The sequence below is a fragment of the Caenorhabditis elegans genome, chromosome I, assembly GCF_000002985.6.
Source record: "Caenorhabditis elegans chromosome I".
Taxonomy (NCBI): domain Eukaryota; kingdom Metazoa; phylum Nematoda; class Chromadorea; order Rhabditida; family Rhabditidae; genus Caenorhabditis; species Caenorhabditis elegans.
Window position 1 is genome coordinate 6,395,614 of NC_003279.8, and position 21,381 is coordinate 6,416,994.

Below are 21,381 nucleotides of genomic sequence, written 5' to 3' on the forward strand. Positions count from 1 at the left end.
CATTGTGATTTGTAGTGGGAACATGGTTCGTTGAAGTTAACAAGGAAATGAGAAAAATTGGAATTATGTTTTCAACAAACAGCGAACAAAATGTACGTATAACCGCGTGGTAAATTTCCCATATCCCTCTAGACTCATATCTGAGCCAATTGAGTTTTTTTTTCAAAAATGTTTCTAGACTCGATTCCTAAAGAACATTTTAAGTTGTAGGTGTTTCTCCGACAGATCGAATCTGCAGTTTTCCGTTTTCAAGCCACTTTTTACAAAAACCCTACAAAACATTTATATCAGACTCTGGAGTGTGAAGCACACAAGCGATTGAGGAGCTCAGGTTCGGGATTCAAGATCACAAAAAGGGAGGATCTATATTACAAAAAGAATGCTTTCATTTTATCCCCAGTTTCCAATTTTAGACATATGAAATTATTAATTGTTCGATCTGTTTTTTTTTGAGAATTGCAAAAACACTCTGAAAAAATTTCGGATTAAAATTTAAGTTTTTAAGATTTGAGCCTTGTCGCTTAAAACTTCGCAGCATAAATTCAGATCTTGAGTGACACCTTTCAAGGCATGGCCGCTGCCAACTCGAAATTTCATTTTGTGATAGAGATGCAGTACTAATATACGGTATTGAAGTTTGGGTATTAGGCATTCCGATTTATGCATATCTGAAGTATGAACTAATTTACAAAAAAGGAAACGTATTCAAAAAAAAACAAAAAAAAACACTACAAAAAAAAGAAAAGAGAGGGCAATTTAAATAAGTAGTCAGTATTCAAAGTGTCGAGAAATTCAGTTAATGTCAAACTAACTTCATTACAACAACCCCAATACACTTTTCAAAATGGGTGTCAGTGAATTTCGAAATCATCGAAAGGAGTTAAAACACTCCATCAAATTACAGTAGCTACGTGTCTTAAAACTTCGTTATTTTTGAGAAGCTATCATGATTCAACGAAACCTATGTTTCCAAATCATGTAAAAGTCAATATTGATAATTATTTGTCTCATAAAGTTTGTTCTTATTGAAACGGAGGTTTTATCAATTTTATGAAATTAAGTTCATTTTACGAAATAAAACTGTCATTTGTTCCGTGGATACCGTATTTCTCTGTGTTGCACTGAGTGGATAACTGTATTTTGATACAAGCTTGGTTCATTTTTAATGATTAACAACTTAACCGATGAAATAATAATTGAGTTTTTAAAGTTTACTCTCGTATTATTACAGTAAATGACCAAATATCATAATCAAACACTCCAAAAATTATATTTTCCAAATTTTCGAAAACCCTGGACTTTTGTGTTATTTAGAGAAGTTTCTGCATGTTACAATGTTCAAATACAAATTTCCTACAATGTTCAAATACAATTGAGTAAAATCATAATGAGGATATATTGTATCCCGATATGAAACTCGTAGAAAAACTTTTTTCTCTTGATGAACTCCAAAATTGTTGAAATGTTTTTACTTAAATATTTTGAATGTCGCTACATTCAAAATCTGCAGTAATTCTAAAGTACCACTAGGCTAATCCAGTTTAAAAAAATCAGAATATTCAAATCTTTAGGGAGTTAAAATTACTTAGGCAATAGTATACAGCGGGTACTGTAACAAGATTTTAAACAATTCTACAAACTTTAAAAATGATAGGCGATATGTATGAAATTGAAGAATTATCGAATTACGGTAACAATTACTATGACTAAATAATAATAAAAATTGTATTAAATTTCAAAAAAAAAGTTTCACATAAAAATGAACCTGGGATCTAGAAGTCATATGAACGTTTGTTAAAATTTTGAGTTAGGGTGCCAACTTCAATAATCTCTCAAAAATAGAACGTTGATTTAAACAAAAAAAGTTTTCACTTCAAACATCAGTCTCACTATAATCCGTTTTAAAGCACTTGCGTATCAATTCAATTTAAAAGATATTATGGAACAAGCAAAGAAATCGGAAAATGAATCATTTTTCCCATATCTTGAATTGTTGCCTGGAACTCAAGAATAATAGATGAATGTCAGATGGGAAATCAGAAAACACAAAAGATTCAGCAGAAAGTTCAAAACACAATGTATTTAGATTTTTCACGACTCTAAGAATATCTCGAAGCGTGAATTTCTCATGAAATTCGAAGTGCGAAATTTGAAAGATTAGTATTTCAAAAAAAAAATTCAACTAAGTGGACACATCATCTTTTTTTTTGAAAATTTAAAGTGAAAAAATGTTTAGAAAAAACACCCACTTCAATTTTAGAAGACTAATTCTTAAATATTTTAGAAAAATCTAACAGGAATCCGTAAATAAAATATTTTCAAACATAAAATGCAGGGTGGCACATGTAATTTTTTGAATAAAAGCTGTGGGTTTATTAAAGTGCAAAATTTAAAAAAAACTCAAAATATAAATTTCAAAAGGCATTTGGTCATGCGCTTATGGCTCCATTTAACAAAAAGCCAAAACTTTTTGACCACTCAAAAAAAGGAAAAAAAATGTTGAAAAGGGGGCGGAGAGGGAGAGGAAAAGGAGCCCGAAGAGAAAAAGAGCAGGGCGCGAAAAGGTGTTGCTCTTTTTTCTGTTTTTTTTTGCTCTGGTACTCCGTGTCCCTTCGGAGCTCGTCGCCGCCGCCGGGGGAGCACACAAACGGACAGCGGGGCGGGTTGAGCAAAAAATGGAAGATGAAAAGAGATCGAGAGACGCAGACAAAAAGAAACCGCTCCAGAAAAGGAAAAAAACGATGGTGGTTGATGAGGTGAGAAGAGCTGAAAATGAGGATATTTTTGAGAAGAAAGAGGAGGAGAATGAGATGTGTTTGTTTTTGGGAGAAAGAAAAATAGAAGAAGCAAGAAAATGATGATGTCATCGAGCACATTTCAGAATGAGAATGAGCAAAAATTAGTTACAGGATTAAAACGACAAAATAACACTAAAACGAGGCTACTTTAAGAAAAAACAGAGGTTTTTACAGTTACTATTCATTGAAGGATTAATTTATTATTTGAGATGTTGAGCACGATCACTGAGGAATGCAGAAATATTACTCATTGGAATCACACACTCTACCAGTTCAAGGCATGAACTTAATCCCGCCTGTTAATTCGAATCGCGGGCATTGCGGTGCATTTCTAATATTACTCTAATTTCTCAGGACAAATGTTACTCCTCCGGCATTCCAAAACGAAAAAACTAAAAATGCTCACTTTTAGGAAATTCACTCGTCTCTTGAAGGCCAACTTTTTCGTGTTTTCACAAAACAGTTGCACAAATCCAGTCAAAGTATGAACGAACTCTTGCCAATTCATTACTCAAAAAAATGTTTGCAACTGTTTAAAATTCGGGTCAGACATTGGAAACAGTTTGTTCAGAGCAAATGTATTTGTGCCAAAGTTGGGCAATTAGTTAGATTTCGGCTACAGAGTAGCTTACTGGATCTAACGTACTCTATTTATTATCCGGCAATGTACCATCAATGATCGTCGTTGCGATTCTTGCCGTTTGAACCCTAGAAAGCGTGGCTAATTTTATATTATAAATATGTGACGTCACGTGTATTTTCTACTGGCGTTCTATAGTAAAAGTCGTGCGATGTCACATTTTTTAAGTTTTAATCGTTCAATACGCTTATGGAAGCTCGTTTCACTGAAGTCCAAAATTCGAAAAATTGAGATATCAGATTTGAAAAACTTTCTAAAAAACGTATTTTTTGAGAACTAATTTCAAAAGTGATCAAGATGAAAAACTCTAATGAATAATGGTCAATCTAGCAGAAAGAAAAGTAAAAGGCTTCCTCCCACTTTTCAAATGTTTTTAAAAAAGACAAATCGAAGACCTTTAACATTTTGAATATTTTATATATTTTCAGAATGGAATGGTGAGACGATTTTTGATAAACAAAATTAAATCATTTTGTTAAAGTTTTCATATATTTTTTTGAAAGATGAGTTTTTTGTAAAGAACATTTTAAATTTCAAATTTTTAGAAGTGAAATTTGTTAGGGTTCCACAAAAAAATTGAAAAAAAGCATGCTTAACTTTCAGAATTAACGTGTTTGCTGTGAAAAAATTTTTGCAAACATTAATCTTTTAATTCCTAAAGCTGGTGCGATTCCAATTTCGACAAATAAAAGTTTGATACTTTTCGCATAAATAGATCAAAATAACAAGTTCAAACTGTCAATATTTCATAACTTTGTCTGAAAAATCATTAATTTAAATGTGCGTACATATTATTATTATTTACTCGTTTTTATCCAAGAAAATTTCAGACAAAAACTTTTGAGATATCTATTCACCTGTTTATGTTCTGGGAATTTTATTCGACAGGTGAATGAAACTGAATGACCAGTGACGCTGAAAATATGTACCGGCTGCTTAAATGTGGAGTCTCGCCATCTATTTCTGTGGTAGTGGTATGGAAAAAATTCAAACTTTTTACAAACAAAAAGTAGCAACCACTGAAATTTCTAAAAATTATAAAAGTTTTTCGAGTGGTTTATCTAGATATATTTGGTTCTCCTCACTCATATTAAAAGATTTTATACAAATTTAGAACGTAGACAATATTGAAATAGAGCAACTTTAGAATCTTCTGTTATCGTTTCCAGCTACAGAATCACAAATTAATAAAAATAATTGGAGCAGCGAGGTTTCTAAAGAATTTCAGAAAAATTGAATAGACTCAGAATCTGGAATTCAAAAACAGGAAACATGTAATGAGACGTCACGAGCAAAATAAAAATTTTACCAACTGATGAAATCATGATTTTATTTTAGGGAAAGAAATATTCGACATTTTCAATATTGTGTCTCGGTGAATCTCTTTTTTGAGAATTTTGACTTTGATTTTTTGAATTTTGAATTTTTAATTTGAATTTTGAGAATATAATATTGATGAAGTTAGGATACTGTAGCATTAAAAATTTAGAATGGAGCGTCTTCAGTTAAGAAAGAGAAAGGGGGAATATTTGAAAGTTTCGAGTCGGAAGATTTTGTGAGATCACGTTGACAGTCTAAGTTAAGTGTGCAAATGTAGAGAAAATAGGATTCAATTTCATCAATTTAATCTCATTGGTATTAAGTATGTGATCTTACGGAAGAAAGTGCAGTGTTTCCGAAGATTTGTGACTTCATTCCCTGTCATTAATTCTCGATATTTTTTTTGTTTTTTTTTCTGAGGTACATCTAAAATTTAGACTATTTTTGGCATTTCAAAGCAAAATCCTCATACCCCTCTACTTTCACACATTTATCGTGTCACAATTCAAAATGTTGTGTCTTCTGACATGCATCTGCTTTTTCCAAGTGTTTCCCCGAAAAGCACAAAAGATTTCCACTTGGCCTGTTCAAAAACCGTACAAAAATGTGTCTTTTCAAGAAAAAAGTACACGTCATAAAAAGGTCATGGTTTTTGGCGGGAAAGACGATGGAAAAGTGCAAATAACGAATTGAGTCGCCCGTATAAATAATTTTGTTCACAGAATCAGGTGGTCTCCCGAAGAGAGACAATAGATCATGTTCGAGCTATTTTTTGGAAGCATAGAACTGTCTTTTTATGCTCTTTTGAGGTTTGAAAAATAGTTGAAAAGGAACAGATGGATGAAAGAAGAAGAACAAATAAACGATCAGGTGGGGGTTCGTGGATATTTCGAGGAAATCTTGAGAAAGAAACGAAAGCTCTTTTCAGCTGAGATCGAAAATGAACCGCCTGTTCGGGGTCATGTGTAGATGTGAGGTCTGGAAAGAAACAAAGTACAGATTGAGGCTACTTTGTCTTAAAAGATAGAACTTCAGACTCCTAGGTATCTTGCCCCTTTCGCCTCCCCACCTCTACCCTGCTTTTGTCTACGGATATACATTGATTTTTCTGGAATTTTCTTTGAGCTATAAATTGAAAAGTCAAAAGCAAACCCTCAAATATCGGTCAGAAATTGCAAATCAAACTATAGATACAAATGCAACACCAAGCTCAAAATACAGAGAAAAAACTTGAGGGAGTATTTCGTTTCAATTGAATCATGACAGTAGTCACAGGATAAACGAGAAAGCCAAGTGAGAAGAGCACGCAGAGAAAAATAGAAAAACGACAGTTTGCACACACACACATAGAAACTGAAAAAAGAAGGGTGGATGATATGGTCAACAAATACCAACTAGACTCTTTCGTTCCTCGTCTGGCTGGGGGTTTTTTGGGAGAGAGTTCCCCCAATTCAATGAGTGAAGAATGTTGAAAAATGGTTTGAGTGCGAGAGGGAGTGAACGAAACTACAAATAAACAATACAGCTCTGAACTATATTTAGAGTGACCGTTAAATTTTTTTTAAATATTAATGAAGACTACAATATTGCTAATTTTGGTTTAAATGTCGATTTGGTCCTGAATCCGTGTCGAGGGTCATCTTATGATGACTTTAAATTTTGTCCGACTGTTGCAAAGGTTTTCTGAAAACTGTTGAAGTTTGAATAATGTGAGAAACCTTCCAAACGATGCTGTGAAATCTAGAAAAGGAGAATTCTGTTTTTCCTGATGCTGGTTATTTCCCTTTTATACAAAGTCTAAAGTTATCGACCCTTCTAGTCTGTTTCTTCATTGTACATAGTGCTCAAAATTTTGAGATTCACAGAATGAACACGACAAGAAGAAATCTAATCATCAGATGTAGTTAGTCAAAATTTATTTTTTTATTCAAAGTTTACTGTAAAAAGTGGCATTTGCTCCTATCGTAATTCACCTATCGTAATCTACAAATTTCATATTTGAAATATCTTTTGACTAGAAAAGCTCAAATTATTTTAAAGTTTGGCAATTTGCCAAAACTTTGACTGAAAGTTTTCAAACATGTATATTTGGTTATGTGTTTGAGTACAGTAATCCTGGATACTGTATTTCCTGGACCTTCACACTGCGACCCCTCTATTCATTTTGCAGATGACACTTTTTTCCAAATAACAATCAAATGATAACAAAACAAAAACAAAGAGAAAAAAAAAGTAGAATCTTATTCACATCTTCCATTGCTTCTTCCTTTCTTTTCTATCTCTGGCGCCGCTCATCCACCCTCGCAAACTTTGGAACACTATCTGTTTCTCTCAATTTCATTAACTATTTCGTACTTTTGTCGAGATTTCCGGCGCCTGAAGAGCCAATGAATGAAAGGGAGCCTCTAGTGAAAACAACAGATGAGGGCGGAAAAGATAGGAAGAATGGTTTGTGATCAGTTGAAGATTTTGAGAGAGAAACGAACAAGTTTGAAGCAATAAGTGATCAGATGAGTCAATCAATGGAAAGTTAAATATCAAAAACTATGATGAAACTCTTTTTTTTTAACAAAAAAGAAATTTAAAAACTCTTTAGAAGAAGTTTTTACATAAAAAAACAAAGGCGAAGACAGCAAGAATAAGGAAAAACTTCATTTGAAAATAAACATATTCAGAAAACAAACTCTCTAATTTTAATATTCTACCAAAGGTTTTTGTTGATTATTTTTCAATAATACACTTTCACTTACTAGTTGGAATTATTGTTTTTTGGCTCTATTAAAAACATTTTGTTGAAAATCCACCAAATCTTTGTAACCCTAGCAATCGTAAACAAAAAATGTCTGAAAAGTTGTATTGCAGCCATACTACGAGAAGAATGACGGAAACAATCCACAAACCAGATAGGTTATTCCATTTGAATTTCCATATAATTTTCTTATTCCGAGCAGTAGAACCTATTCATTTCACAATTTTTAAAAAGTAAATTGAAATTTCAGTACATCAATGTTTTACTGAAAGTATACAAGGAGAGGTTCTCTTTATTTTTGTATATCCTCTGAAAACGAAAATCAATGCTACAAAAATATGCCATCCTGTTCAATAATTTTAATAAATACAATTCGAGAAAAACACGATAATTCAATTTATTATTGGTCGTTTTGCGATTTTTTTTTGACATTTCACAAATACTACGGTAGTTCTACATATTTCCGACATAAATATAAAATATAGTCAGTGGGGGCTTTGCCTAACAAGCCAAGTATTTCAGCTGACAATTAGATTTTTGAATGAAAACTATGCCATTTGATAGTGTTTTCACTGTCGGCGATTTTTTTACAAATTTGAAAGTGTTTATACTGAAATCTTTTGCAGACAAGTTCATGAAATTTGTCATGTAACACGAATCTTTTGCACATAATTCGCAGGTTTCCAGATCACTTGTGGTATTTCATTTATGATATGCGATGACGCCATAAATACCCTTGTACTTCATTCATTCTCCGCAATTCACAAATCGGATACAATCCCTCTCACACAAGCGGGTCATTTTCTTATTTCTCTCGATCCTCCACTTAATCTCAATACAATCGGAACATCTCTTCTCTGGATATCTAGGGCAACACGGACAATTGGGAAAAGGAAAGGAACGAGAATGCGTTTCGGGCAACAGACACACCATTCGTCTTTCACTTTGATCCATATATTTCCTTATCGATTTTTTTGAAGTGGTATTCAATTTTTTTTAATGTTTTTCTACTGATTAGTGAATTTTTAAGTTCAACACACTTGCGAAAGCCAGCTCAATAAGTCGAAAATATTAATGAGATTTTCATCCAAGTTTTGATAAGTGCTTTCTATTTCACAAGAAAACCAAATTATAATGTTTTTTATTGATTTCTATATAACATGTGATCTTTTGTAATTACAAACCAGTAACTTCAAGCTCAAATTTGTAAAAATCTTGTATTGCCTGCCATATTAATATGTAGAAAAAATACGGTAACTTCTCCGCTTTTCATTAGGTACATTTAAGGTCAATTTAAACATTTTATAATCATCTCACAATCAGTTTGGAACACTTAAACCCAATGGGAATTTTTCTGAGTTAAACATTTCCACTCAAAGATTAGAATAAATGTTTCAAGCCCTTATTCTGACGAAGCGTTCCACATATTTCTTTTTTTTGAAATTTGATTTCTATAACATTTACAGTAAATCATGCCAAACGACCGGGTGGCTCCATTGCCTCCAAACTTTGTATACTCTCCACATGACAAATTCTACTATGCCCCTGCCACGTGTAATTCAATGCATTATACAACTGCCTCGTACATTTCTGCATTTATTGAATTCCTTGTTATGGGAACTGGAGCTATTTGTTTTTACGGTTAGTTGATTGGAAGTTCAGAAATAGTTGTATTTCACAAAACTTAGAAATTAAAGTTTTAAGAAAACAATTTTCAGTAATGAGCCACAAATCGGATTCAATTGGAAAATGGTTGTTTTATATTCAAGCTGGTATTACGGTACTTTCTCTTTTAACAAGTGCTCTAATGGCATTTGGACTTTGGAAAGAAAATCCACAGATGCTAGGATCAAAATTGAAATTTATTGAAGTAAGTCTTCCCTTCATTCCGAAAAGTTTCCGGCTACTTTAATTATTCTATAAACTTTTAATTCCTTATTAAATTTCAGTTTATAATCTGTTTCCTCCTGATCTGGGCGGTCATTTCTATTGTTTGCATGGCCTTTGGAATTCAATTCACAAGACAAGTCTTTGGAATATTTGGAAAAGTTCATCGAATTGAACAAGATTACGGACCAATTTGGCCATTCAACATTGCTGTTGTTTCTTTCTTCACTGCTGCAATTGCTATTTGGTGAGAATTAAAATGCCTGGATTTTAATAGATTAACTTTAATTAATTTATAATTCTATGTTATGAACCTAAAACATGAACTTCCATGGTTTCTATAGTTTTCTAAGAATGCGAACTTTTCTCTAATAGATTTTGAAACTCCCAATAAAACAAATGTTGAAAATGAGTTTCAAGTTTCAAAACTTTCTTTCAGAAGATAACATTTAAAAACCATTGATTTAAATCTGTCTGTATAAACTGTTTACTTTACAGGACAAGAATCATCATTCAAGGAGCTGCTGATTATCTCTACGATAAAGCTTACTTCGCAGACAAGCAGAACGTCGAACTCAGAGAGTCATCCAAAACCAGATAGATTTCTGATTGTACATTGTTTTTAATCGAATTTCTTAAATTATTTTCATTATAATTTCTCTACCATCAAAGTTTTACTGATAAACGGTTCGAAATTTACTTTAAATTTTATTTGTCCGTTCGTATGTTCAATGTGTTTTGTTACGTTTCTGTGCTCATTTGAGCATTAAAAACATTCAATTGTTATTATTGCCCAACAAAAATCCTGTAATTCACGAGTTAAAAATTTAAAAACTACCAATTCTCAACATTTTGAACGCGACACAAAACTTTATTAGAAATTGAGTAACCACGAAAGAATACTTCTCTTTCTTCTCTTATATCCCATGGCTGGATCTTTAACACTGAGAGAATAATTATCGAAAATACTTTTGAAAAGCCAATAAGATCCACCATCTGGATAGTACATTTTCTCCTTCGTATTTGCCAATTCATCAATTGTAGCAGTGTCACATGTGACCGTCCCGTTGAGATATAGCTGAAAAATAATTTTTAATTTTAAGATATGTATATGCTATAGCTCAGCATCAGTGCTTCAGAAGGCCGGCTTTACCTGTTTCCGAACATTTGCGGTCCTGTTTTAAAATTTTTCAAAACAGGAAGACCTGTCTAACTCCCTACGTTACGTCTACCTAGGTGCCTTGCTTGATTCTCAGCTCGTTTCTGCTTACGTTCTTTCGTCATGCCTACCTACCTCCTATATGCTAGCGTAGCGTATACCTATGTACCTCCTGCCTGCATCATGCCTATCCCAGGCATGTTTACTACCTACATACGTGTCGTTTAGTGGCTGTCGTCACAGAGTTTAATCCCGTATTCACCTTGAAAATAAGTGGCATCCCTCCATTCTTCACAAAATCAGTTGGTCTAAATCTCTCGAAAGCGTAACACTTGTTAGTTTTAAAGAAACTGTATGCACATTTCACATCAGTTTCACAAGTTTTACTACATTCTGGTACTGATGCTGCAGTTGTAACTCCCATTGCATAATCTTCAAAACCATCTTCTTCTTCTTTCATATTCTCAAATACTGCCATACAAGGTGCTTTTGAATCACGAGTTGTTGAACTCTCCACTGTAGTTGTTGATGGTGGTTCAGTGGTCGGACGTTTGGCTCGACATGGCTTTGCGCCCTTCAAAAACAAATTTATTGGAAATATTTATAGCGGTAATAGAATTTAAAAAATGACAAAAATTCAAGTTTTGAAATGCATATTAATTTTGTTGAATACTACTGTAAAACCAAACCAATCAGTTTTAAATGCCTACCTCGCCAATGTTTATCGCCGCTGCTAGTAGAGCCAAGAAAGTAAAGATTTGAAACCTCATCTCGTTCAGGTTCAGAATAATGTTTCATTTTATGTTCTAAAATAGTCTCACAAGTTATGATACTCATAAAACATGAGAACTTCAATAAGTCAGTCGTCATAGTTTTCAAATAGGGAAGTGAAAATAGGAACGAACAAAGAATACAGTAATGTCAAGAGTTTTGAGACAGTTTAAAAGAACTTCATTGCTTAATTGTTACTGCAATAACCGAACTTTTAAGAAGCAATATAGATCACTCACTATTTAAGATCTAGAAAATAAGTTCCAAGTTTAAATTTCTAGTCAAGACGCAAATTTTTGCTGTCTTGGAATTTGGCGTGGAGAAAGCTACAACGTTTTAGTCAATATTTTGGTTTTCAGCTAATTATCGCTCATTTTATTTCTATTTCTTGAGTTGAATTTTTTGCATTCTCAAATAGCGCATCCTCAAAACCCAAATTCCTCAACGTTGTATGGTCTCTGTGCAAACGCGCTCTAGAGGCAATGCGCGAAACAGCGGCGATTTTAAATGAAATTTTGAAGATTTTTTGTTTTTGTTTTAACTTTTAAAAATTGATTGTCAGTCGTTGTTGCCAGTTTATACATATTATTTTAGCAATGGCAGAAGAACCGTACGTTTTCACTCTTAAAAAACGAAACAATGATGACGCAGAAGATGATTGGGATCGATATTCGGAAAATGTCCGCCCAACAAGAAGGGGAAGAAAGATTGACGCACTGAAAAGAGTAAGTATGGTATTTTCCTAGAAAAAAATTTTATCTAAATTTCAGAATGTTGAAGAAGTTGTTACCGAAGAAACTGCACGCTTAAAGCTTGATCAACTTCTCGAAGAACTTCAAAACCTGGAATGTTCAGAAGAAAGCGAAGAACTTCAGAAAATTCTAGATTTCTGTTCGTGGTTTGAAGAGAAACTTGCAATTGGTTTTCACAAAGTATATTACGAACTTCTCTGGAAAATAATCAGCAGGCTAGTTTACAAAACTGAAAAAAACAATAAAATATATTTTAGACATGGATTCCTGGAGAAATACAAAGAGGACGAGAGAATGCTTAAAATTTGGGAGAAAATGGCAGATAATAGCGCTGGTCATGCACATGATATTTATCAGTTTGCTATTAGCAGAAAATCTTTAGTAAAGTGAGTTCTGATATTTTTCGTTTAGGAATTTTATAAATTGAAACAATTTTCAGGTGCGCTGCTCTCTACGCTCGTTGGTCTCAATCTGTGGAACTAGCTGGTGCATACGTAGAAGCCAGACGTGTTCTGATTCTTGCTCGAACTAATTGCGCAGTTCCAATACAAATCGTCAATGATGCCGAAGATGCTCTAGAAATGAGAGAAATGCGAAGACATCTACAGGAAAGAGACTCTGATGATGATGAGGAAGAGGAAGAAACGAGAAAAGCATTCACTAATTTACCAGGTATTTTTTGAGTCATTTGAAAATTCAATTGTGACTAAATTTTCAGTGATTGGTGATAATCATACAGTTCCGATTGTTCGTTTGCCATCGATGTGCTCAGATACAACGAAGAAAGCGATGAAGTTTGATACGGGAAACGTGGAAAGGGTTAACCCAGTTTGTAAGGATAATCAAATGCAACCATTTGAGGTATGGTTTTTTCTAGCTAAGTGAGAAATTCTGCAGTTTTATATAAATATTATTTTAAAAATTAATATCGTTCAGGTTCTCTCCTACACTGATGCGGATGACGTGGAATATTTGAGAAACGTTCATGAGCTTCATGCTCACATCGAAAGATATGCCATCAAGGAAACAACTAATCCGAGTATCACGGGATCATCTACTTCTGAAGCTGCAGCTGTTACTGTAAGATATTGAATAGTTTTGTTCAATAAATAATTGTTTCAGATTTATCCAGTTTCCAGTTCAGAGTTCGAAGTTTGGACTGTTGAAGGATCTGGACCGACAAAAGCAAAGGCTAGAATGGCTATTAAGCGTGTTTTCAAGGATTTGTCGTTTGAGGTAATTTTGAAAATAAAATAATTTAAAAAAAACATTTTGAAGGAATATGCCGCGTCTCTTCTGCCGAATCACCCTTCGATGGTGCGTGCAACTGCAAAAAAGTTGGATTTCGATGAGACATTGTAAATTTCAAATCATTTATTTTCACGGAAAAAGTACATGAGAAAACGGAGGAGAAATCACTAGCAAATCAATTCTAAATTTGTATTATGATTTTGATCACACTTGCATTATTTTATTTCATTTTCTTCAATCAATCTTGATCACATAAAAGGGAAACTGTAACTAAATACATTGAATTAACAAAAGGGAAAAGAGGAAACCGGAAAAGTTGTAGCCATAATTTAAATTTAAAGCTTTACGGATCGGTGAAGTGAAAAACGGGCCACATGGAAGACATGGAATGCTTGAGAATGATACACGGGAGTTTCTTATTTACAAAACAATTGGCAGCTGAACTTGAACGTCTATTCAGATTTTTTAATTTGATCCACTTTTTCTTTGAGCTGTTTCACTTGATCCATTAATGTCGACAACATCTCAGCAAGATCCTGGTCATTTCTGTAGGAAATTAAATTCAGAAATTATCTAATACGAAAGTTTACCTTGAAACAGGCAAAGATTCTCTGTGAAATCCATGCAGAATCCAGATGTTTGCAATGAAGAATAACGTCAGAAGAGCAATGATAGCAATCAAGAACGGTTTGTAATCAACTGCAGTCAGTTTATTGGTAGTTGCAATAGGTTGAATGATTTGTGATTCAGGGAGAAACTGCGAATCATCGACAATTTTCGCGATTTCGCCACCAGCCAGAAGACGTTCTGGAGACTTCTGTGAACGACGGTGGCGGACCTCATTGGGTGTGGACTCTGATTCGCATGATTTTATGACATCTCTTCCATTTGGGAATGTAATCGACATTGGGGCTCTGAAAATTAAAAAAAAAGTAAATTTATTAACTCATTGACTTTCCGAAGTCAACTTTAGAAAATCTATTAAATTATGTTGAAGTTTGACTGCTATTCTAACAATTTTTCTTTTTGAACTTGAAATGCAATCATACTAGATGTATTCCTGAGCCCTATAAATGAAATAAAAAATATTAACCTGAGATCCTCGTCTGGATGATTGGCTGCATACTCATCAACAAGCTTACTCAACAATTGATAATGTTCATCAAGACCCTGATGAGTCCCTTTCTCAATGAATGTCTTCACCACTGCCCATGTACTCTTCTTGTACATAACACCTCCGTGTACCTTTATTCTACACGATGTTGGACCAGTTCTTGATATGCAGTATCGACAATTGACAGTGAAATTATCAGAATATGGTACTCCAGAGTTCTGTGTCTCTTTTTGCATCATTATTCCTTGTTTTGGATTTGGATAATGTGTTAGAATTTGTTTCTCATTCACAATAATTGCTTTTGGAGCCATTGCATGAGCTAGGGATACTGTATATGTGCAAGTACGCGTGTTGTCTCCTTGATGATCACGAACCCATGTTGCAGCTACATACTCAGCAGTCTTTGTTTTTTGATTCAACATAGTTAGGAACTCATTATCCGTGAATAACAATTCATAGAACTTCTCAACAGAAACTTTGAATTCCTTATCCATAATAAGACGTCCAAAATGTTCAGAACAAGGACATGGAACTTCTTCAATTATTTCATCTTCTTGCTCAAACTGTTCAGAGAAATGAGTAGCTGAATCTTCATCATGGAAGTCGGATGACGTGGAACTTTGGGACGTGTTGTCTTTGTCGTTGTTATTTTTCAAAGTAGAAGCTTCGGTGCGTGGAGAAATGGAACTGTTGAAGGATCGGGAGCTGAGGTTCTGTAATGCAATTCAATTTCAAATTTATTTTGAAAGATAAACATAGTTGTCATATTTGATATTCTACCTTGATTTTTTTAAAATCAAGGATCATGCTTGAGAGATAGAATATTGGCGAAACGAAATTTTCAAAATATAAATCAGTTGCATTAAGTCAATTTTTTGGATTGTAGCGTATTTTCTAGAAATCAAAATGTCTCCTTGATTCTTCTTGATTAAATGTGGATTAGTAGGCAGAAAACGCCAAATTTCAATATAATTTTGAATCCATGCTTTACTTTAAAAAAAAGAACACAACTAATTTAAATATATACAATAAAAAAACCAATAAACGTTTTTGGTCTTCTAAATTTCCTAATTACCACTTTTCAATTCTACATTTTAGAAAAAAAAACATAAAATTCTTGAATCATTTTAATTAGATATTTTGTCACTTTTGCAAATTGATTTCCTAAATAGATTATTTTTCAAATGGTACAGTAAGAAATCACTTTTTCTATGCCCCATAACTTTTATGATTCATTAATTATATATCAACTGCAACATAAATAATATTTTAATCAAATAAATAGTCTTTCTTTGACATACTTCTCCGTTCATCTCAATTTCAACAATTTCGTAACAAATCATCACTCAATACCACTTTTTCTTGATTTTCTCACTATTTGCTCTTCACGTTTCGCCCTCTTTCTTGCAAATCGAAATGACACAATTTTGAGAAAGATAAATATTGGAAAAAGATCAGTAATATTGATTGATTTTAATTCAAAAAGAAAAAGAACTAACTGTCATGTTTTCTGTAGATGTATTTTTTGTAGATGCCGGTGTACTTCCGTCGGGTGGCGTTTGGTTTTGTGAGTTCTGGAAATTCAAATTTTTAAGAAAATCATAAATTTAAAATAGTGAAGGGGAAGTTTGAAATGGACGAATATTGATTAATGAATTCTACGATTAAATTAGGATAAATTTGAAAGTTTAGTTTCTGCCGATTAATGCTAGGCGTCTTTTTTTCAAACTTCTCAAAAATAGAGTCGCTACAGGATTGAACTCCTTACAAATTAAAGCACATAATTAAAACTTAATTAAAAAACAAAGCAGGTTGATCAAAATGATAGGTGAGAAAATTTCCACTTTTTGACTGTAAATCAAAACATTTGTGAAAAGTTGTACTACTTTTGTTTTGCATCAAAAGAGTAAATTTAGACATTTTCTTCACTGACGACTATACTACACCTTTAACTTCCAGTTGTTAATTTTTCTGCACAATTTTTTAAAAATAAGTTATCAATTGTCTGAACAATATTTAAAAAAGTCTAACTTTGTTACTGTAAGAGATAATTAAATATCTAGAATACTATTGCTCTAGTTATAGTCTCACAGGAAAATAAGAAAAAACATACCTTAACTCGTCTTGTGCTACTTTTTCTAACAAAGCTAGCCGACATTTGTTTGGCTAATTTTGCCAAAATTTTCATAATAAAAACAGGGGTTTCTTTGCTCCACCAAAGAATAAATATTGTTAAATACTAATATATTTTAAGTTAGAATCTAGAGTTCAGTGGAGTATGGAACAATTTCTTCCTTAAAATATTGAGATAGAGAAACCCAGGGAAAATGGGCGTGGCCATGACCATAAGGTCAACACAATTCTGTTTGACTACAAAACCAGAAAACCCCTTATTGTGAATGACGAAGAGACGCAGAGATTCGGAAAAACGATTTCCAGGCTTTTGAATTTCAGTTTCTTGCAAAAGAACAATGAACTTTTAAAATCACGAAATTGAGATTTTGTATTGAAAATTAAAATTCGATTTTCCAAACGCAAATTTCAACGAACAACTCAGTTGATAAAACCACGGAGGAGCACTCTTCCGAACCAAAATTACAGAAATAGTACTCAAAAGAAGAGACGCAGAGAAACCTTCTCTTTGTCTACACCTCACATCTCTACCAGACGACAAATAAAGGTTTCCAGAGAGAAATAAAGAGAAAAAGGAAAAGGAGGCTCACTTAACGGAGCGTAGAGTCTTGGAAACACGTTCTAAGCGTGATTTGTGTGTACATGCATTGGGAAACCAAGGTGAACCATTCAAACTCTCACAAAGAGAAAGAGATCGTCATTCCGTGATTTGATACCGGTCTATCTCATCGATGAGCACTTTATTATTTAGTGACTCATGACATAGTTAGACAGTCAAACTCAATGACGTTTTTTCTGCCGGTCTTCGTCTACCGGATTAACGTGAAAAAACATCATTGATGTGTTAAGGGACTTGGTGGTGATAGAGTTCTATTTTTATTATCGCATCAATTTTTGATATTTACATGTTACACCTTTATTATGAGAAGGGAAAACAACTCTCCATACCCACACTCCCTGTTTCTTTTAAACCTAAATGTTCATTTCGTTCAACAAACGGAAAGTGTCCGAATTTGTAGTTTGTACACTACGAGGAGAGTCAAAAATCAAAAAGTAAACATATGTTCAGTTAAACCTCAACTTCACATATAGTTTAAATGAAACAGTTTGAAAAGTGTCCCATTATCTAAGTCCCTGCAAAAAGTTGTTTCAGAATGTGTACTAATTTATTCTAATAGTCTGGCACCTTATTTTCTATTTTGGAAAATTGTCGTTGGTTTTATCGTCGTTGGTTTTATCAAAAACTGCCAACTGACAAAATACTTACAATCTATTCTTCCATAGTTTTTTAGCTAAAAATTAATACAAATAGTTGAAATAATTCAGGACTAATAGAGGGTTACAAGTTAATGTTGTACTTCTACATTAGAAAAAATAATTAAATTTTAACTATTTCATCCATTAAAAGAAACCTAAAAATTTTTAATTTTATAAAGAAGTTTCTGGATATCTTTTTGATTTTATAGAATACTTTTTTTTTGGAAATCCCGTTAACAGTGAAATAAATTAATTCAAATTTAGTCACTTTCCGCCAAAAATAAATCGTCAAATAAAAACATTTGCATTACCTTCTCGACATACGCCCAACATGAATCTTCATTTTCAAACACAGTGACTTTTTGAATAGTATCAGTTCTAGATATTCTTTTAATTGGAATTGCTTTTTCAGATCGCCGACGTAAAAGTTTCTTATTTGAAAATATAGTGTTCATTATTGTAGAAGAATAACGAAACAAATAAATAATTTGGATGTGAATGAACAATCTTCTTTCAATTTTCGTGTTTTGCTACTGAGTGGCAGGAAGGGGCGGACGGATGAGATTTAGATATGAGAAAGTGGAAATTTAATTTTTGAAATAGGGAGTTCACAATTTGAAGTTTTCTACAGTAACCTCTCTAGAATATTTTATGAGAAATATTATATTTAAAGGAAAGAGAAAAAATGAAAAAAAAACAACTTATTATTAATTCCGATAAATGTTTTAACTAAACCAAAAAAAGTAAGTCTACAGTAGTTATACAGCACATTATCTACAGTAATCCTACGTTTTCTCTACCATACCCTTACAGTTACATAATCTATCTGGGCGTGAGCAGTCATTTGGAAGCTAAAATAAATTGTTCAAAGTTTTGTTGCTCAGAAATAAAATTTAAAATTACACTAAAATTTGGGCAGACTAACTGTATTTTATAATTATAATTAATTTTTGTGACCAAAAAATCACCTTATCTTCACTATTGTACACCATATCCCAAACTTCTTCTCTTGTCATTGCTTTTTCATCTTCTCCAGCTACCTTTTGATGGGCTGTTGTCAGAACTTGATATGATTTGTCCCGATTAATGAATGAAGCAAAAAAGTATTTTTCCTTAGTGTCTCGTTCAATCTAAAACTAGTTTTAAGTTATATGTCTAAAATGGAAAAATACCTGAATCGAATTGGGAAAAATGAAAGCGGCTTTCATTTTCTTGACTAAGCTGATTTCTTTCATTGGGATGACTAGAGTTGTTTCCCATCCAATTATATTTGCATAGAAACAGACATTAAATTGTGAAATGAACATTCGACCTTGAGCAAGAATCTCTCGTTGATAAGCACAGGAATATGCTGGAAATGTGGTTGAAACTTGAATAAATTCAGGAAATTATGTCGTAAATTCTCTTAAAGGTACAATTAAGGGTGTCGGTACGTATATTATTCCAAAAAGGTATCATTTTGTTTTCTTGTAAAAATTCTTGTAAAAATCATTTACTATATATAAAGTAGAGTTTCCTTCCGTCCAATGTAGGCTATGCCAACACGCAAAATTACCGTTACTTTGAAAGTTTTCATTTTCAAAAAAATCAAATTAATTTCAAAATTTCAATGTTATTTTCAAGGGGTATTTGAAATTTATTGCAGCCAGTTGGATGCGCCGGAGGCGCGGTCAGCGTCTGGTTATTACATATCTAAATTTTTTCAGGATTTCAGAAAAAAGATAATTTTTAAATGTTCGTGCGAATAATTACTACAAATTTCCAAGGTATGCCTAGGTACTTTTAGGGTAATTTGATGGGTTTATAATTTTCATATGTTTGCTTCTTTTTTATTTAAACTTTCAAAATACTACAAGATTTCCAACTAGACTTTAATTCTGATTCTTTGTGCTTTGGTGCCAGGCAGTGACTTCCACTGTCTGTCTATAATTGGATATTTCTGAAGAGAGTTGTATCCTTGCGAATAACAAAAAAAATATTGAGTGTTCTTTTGATTCCTTTAGAATTACAGTAACGAAATATGAAGAAATGGAAAACCATTTTTTTGTTAAATCAATTGAAAAAATAAAATAAAAAATTGTTCTGAAACTCACATGCTAAAAACTGATCATTCTCCTCGATGAGACCTTTATCTACAAAAATCTTCTTGAATTGTAGATTTCGCTCATGGTAGCTGGGATGGATTAGCTTCTGAATTTACTATCGTTTACTTTCAATATTGCAGTGATTTCTAGAAAGAAAATGCAGCTTAAGGACCTGCCACAAATTCTCACATGTCATAGCCACAAGCACAGTACATTGAATTTGTTTTGATTTCAATGTTTTGTCGGTATTCGATTTTTCTTATAATTCGCCGATTTTACAGACAGTAACCCAAAATAGTAGAAAAAATTTTGGCTACGGTTACTAAAAATTTTCACTCGTGCCAGGACCTTGGAGCTCATCTTTAATAATTTTCGCAACCATGTAATATTACTTCAAAACTCACCATGAAAATATTTTTGTCTGGTTTTTCCGCAAAATACTTCTCCATTCGACTTTTGGATCGAGCACTGTCATCTCCACTGAAATAATAAAATTTGTGAATTAACTGGAAATATATCACAATTTCAATATTTTTGATAACCTAGATACATAATATTCTGAAATCCTAGTTTTAAAGATATGACTACTGTAAAGTTCAAAAAGTACCCATGTCCTGAAAGTGTTTGTGGTTTAAGAATTTTCATAATAATGAGTGAGTGATAGCTGAAATTGGGTTTTAAAAAATCAATTTTCGATTAAAAAAATTTTTTCGTAGATTATATTGTCACGTGGCTTGATTTAGTTGCTTTGCCAAATAAATTAATTTACGAGGTATTCACGTATGTTCACCTTTTCCCATCTTCGCTCATTATGGACGAGTTTGAGCTGAAAAATCATTGAAATCAAATATGTGTTCAGTTTCATCTCAACAGGAAAAAGTTTAAAGTTCTTGAGTTATAAAATCAATAGCTGCCAGTTATGATATTTTAATTTTTGATCAGATGTTCGAAAACACTATTTAGAATAATTGGAACCAAATATTCTTACTCATTCAGAGGAGAAGCCAAAGAAGTGAGAGTTTCAGCTGAATTATCAGTATCTGGAGACAAGCGGATACCCGAATCCGAGAGAGAAGTTGGACGTGACGTCATTGTCATTGTCGACGTGGAAGTTGACGTCATCAGCCACGATGGATCAGAGTTTAGAAAATAGCTAAATTCCGCCAACGTTTGTAGCGAAATAGTGAAGTATTGTTCAAAAGTTAGTAGGTAATGGGAATTAGAACATTTGAAAGTGTCATGCAGACAAATCGATTGATTATTGAAGATGGTCTTTCAGGTGAATCGAAAAATACAATATAAATATCTCAATATGTAATGTGTGTATATATTGACATTCATATCAACACACACTCACACTCACACACTCACTGATAAACTGTTTCCTACCTCCTAAGTGTCCTCTTTCAATATTTCAGTCAGTCTTTCACTTAAGCATACACCACAAAAGTCACTGAGCACTTTTT

At 32.9% G+C, this 21,381-nt stretch overlaps 4 protein-coding genes and 3 non-coding genes across 8 annotated transcripts; 4 read left to right on the top strand and 3 right to left on the bottom strand.

Moving 5' to 3' along the window:
* Positions 1–7,035: 7,035 nt before the first annotated feature.
* On the top strand, positions 7,036–7,193 carry ZC328.6. The gene has a single exon (NR_050190.1). It is a non-coding gene; the product is annotated as an Unclassified non-coding RNA ZC328.6 (non-coding RNA).
* On the bottom strand, positions 7,036–7,193 carry ZC328.7. The gene has a single exon (NR_050191.1). It is a non-coding gene; the product is annotated as an Unclassified non-coding RNA ZC328.7 (non-coding RNA).
* Positions 7,194–8,973: 1,780 nt separating this feature from the next.
* On the top strand, positions 8,974–10,092 carry cuti-1. The gene is made up of 4 exons (NM_001383247.2): positions 8,974–9,148; positions 9,226–9,377; positions 9,457–9,641; positions 9,893–10,092. The coding sequence occupies exons 1-4, from the start codon at positions 8,980–8,982 to the stop codon at positions 9,993–9,995; spliced, it is 609 nt and encodes a 202-aa protein (NP_001370817.1). The 5' UTR covers positions 8,974–8,979; the 3' UTR covers positions 9,996–10,092.
* A 151-nt stretch (positions 10,093–10,243) lies between these two features.
* Positions 10,244–11,323, bottom strand: ZC328.5 (Apple domain-containing protein; the record flags this gene model as incomplete). The annotated part of the gene is made up of 3 exons (NM_059444.3): positions 10,244–10,472; positions 10,816–11,127; positions 11,264–11,323. The coding sequence occupies 3 exons, from the start codon at positions 11,321–11,323 to the stop codon at positions 10,269–10,271; spliced, it is 576 nt and encodes a 191-aa protein (NP_491845.1). The 3' UTR covers positions 10,244–10,268.
* A 589-nt stretch (positions 11,324–11,912) lies between these two features.
* On the top strand, positions 11,913–13,599 carry san-1 (BUB1 N-terminal domain-containing protein). Its single transcript, NM_059445.7, has 8 exons — positions 11,913–12,049; positions 12,095–12,291; positions 12,334–12,462; positions 12,516–12,748; positions 12,795–12,937; positions 13,013–13,156; positions 13,199–13,312; positions 13,355–13,599. The coding sequence occupies exons 1-8, from the start codon at positions 11,921–11,923 to the stop codon at positions 13,436–13,438; spliced, it is 1,173 nt and encodes a 390-aa protein (NP_491846.2). The 5' UTR covers positions 11,913–11,920; the 3' UTR covers positions 13,439–13,599.
* Positions 13,437–21,199, bottom strand: ZC328.3 (VASt domain-containing protein; the record flags this gene model as incomplete). 2 transcript variants are annotated; one of them, NM_001380538.3, is made up of 9 exons in its annotated part: positions 13,437–13,873; positions 13,918–14,241; positions 14,421–15,154; positions 15,941–16,015; positions 18,800–18,961; positions 19,004–19,182; positions 19,925–20,021; positions 20,320–20,395; positions 20,904–21,199. In NM_001380538.3, 9 exons carry the CDS (start codon positions 21,011–21,013, stop codon positions 13,780–13,782), a joined length of 1,851 nt encoding a protein of 616 aa, NP_001367991.1. The 2 variants fall into 2 exon arrangements, with proteins under 2 accessions (NP_001367991.1, NP_001040717.1); NM_001047252.3 differs by lacking the exons at positions 18,800–18,961; positions 19,004–19,182; positions 19,925–20,021; positions 20,320–20,395; positions 20,904–21,199 and having other exon boundaries at positions 13,780–13,873; positions 15,941–15,946.
* Positions 17,257–17,454, top strand: R10A10.3. The gene has a single exon (NR_101568.1). It is a non-coding gene; the product is annotated as a small nucleolar RNA R10A10.3 (small nucleolar RNA).
* Positions 21,200–21,381: the final 182 nt, after the last annotated feature.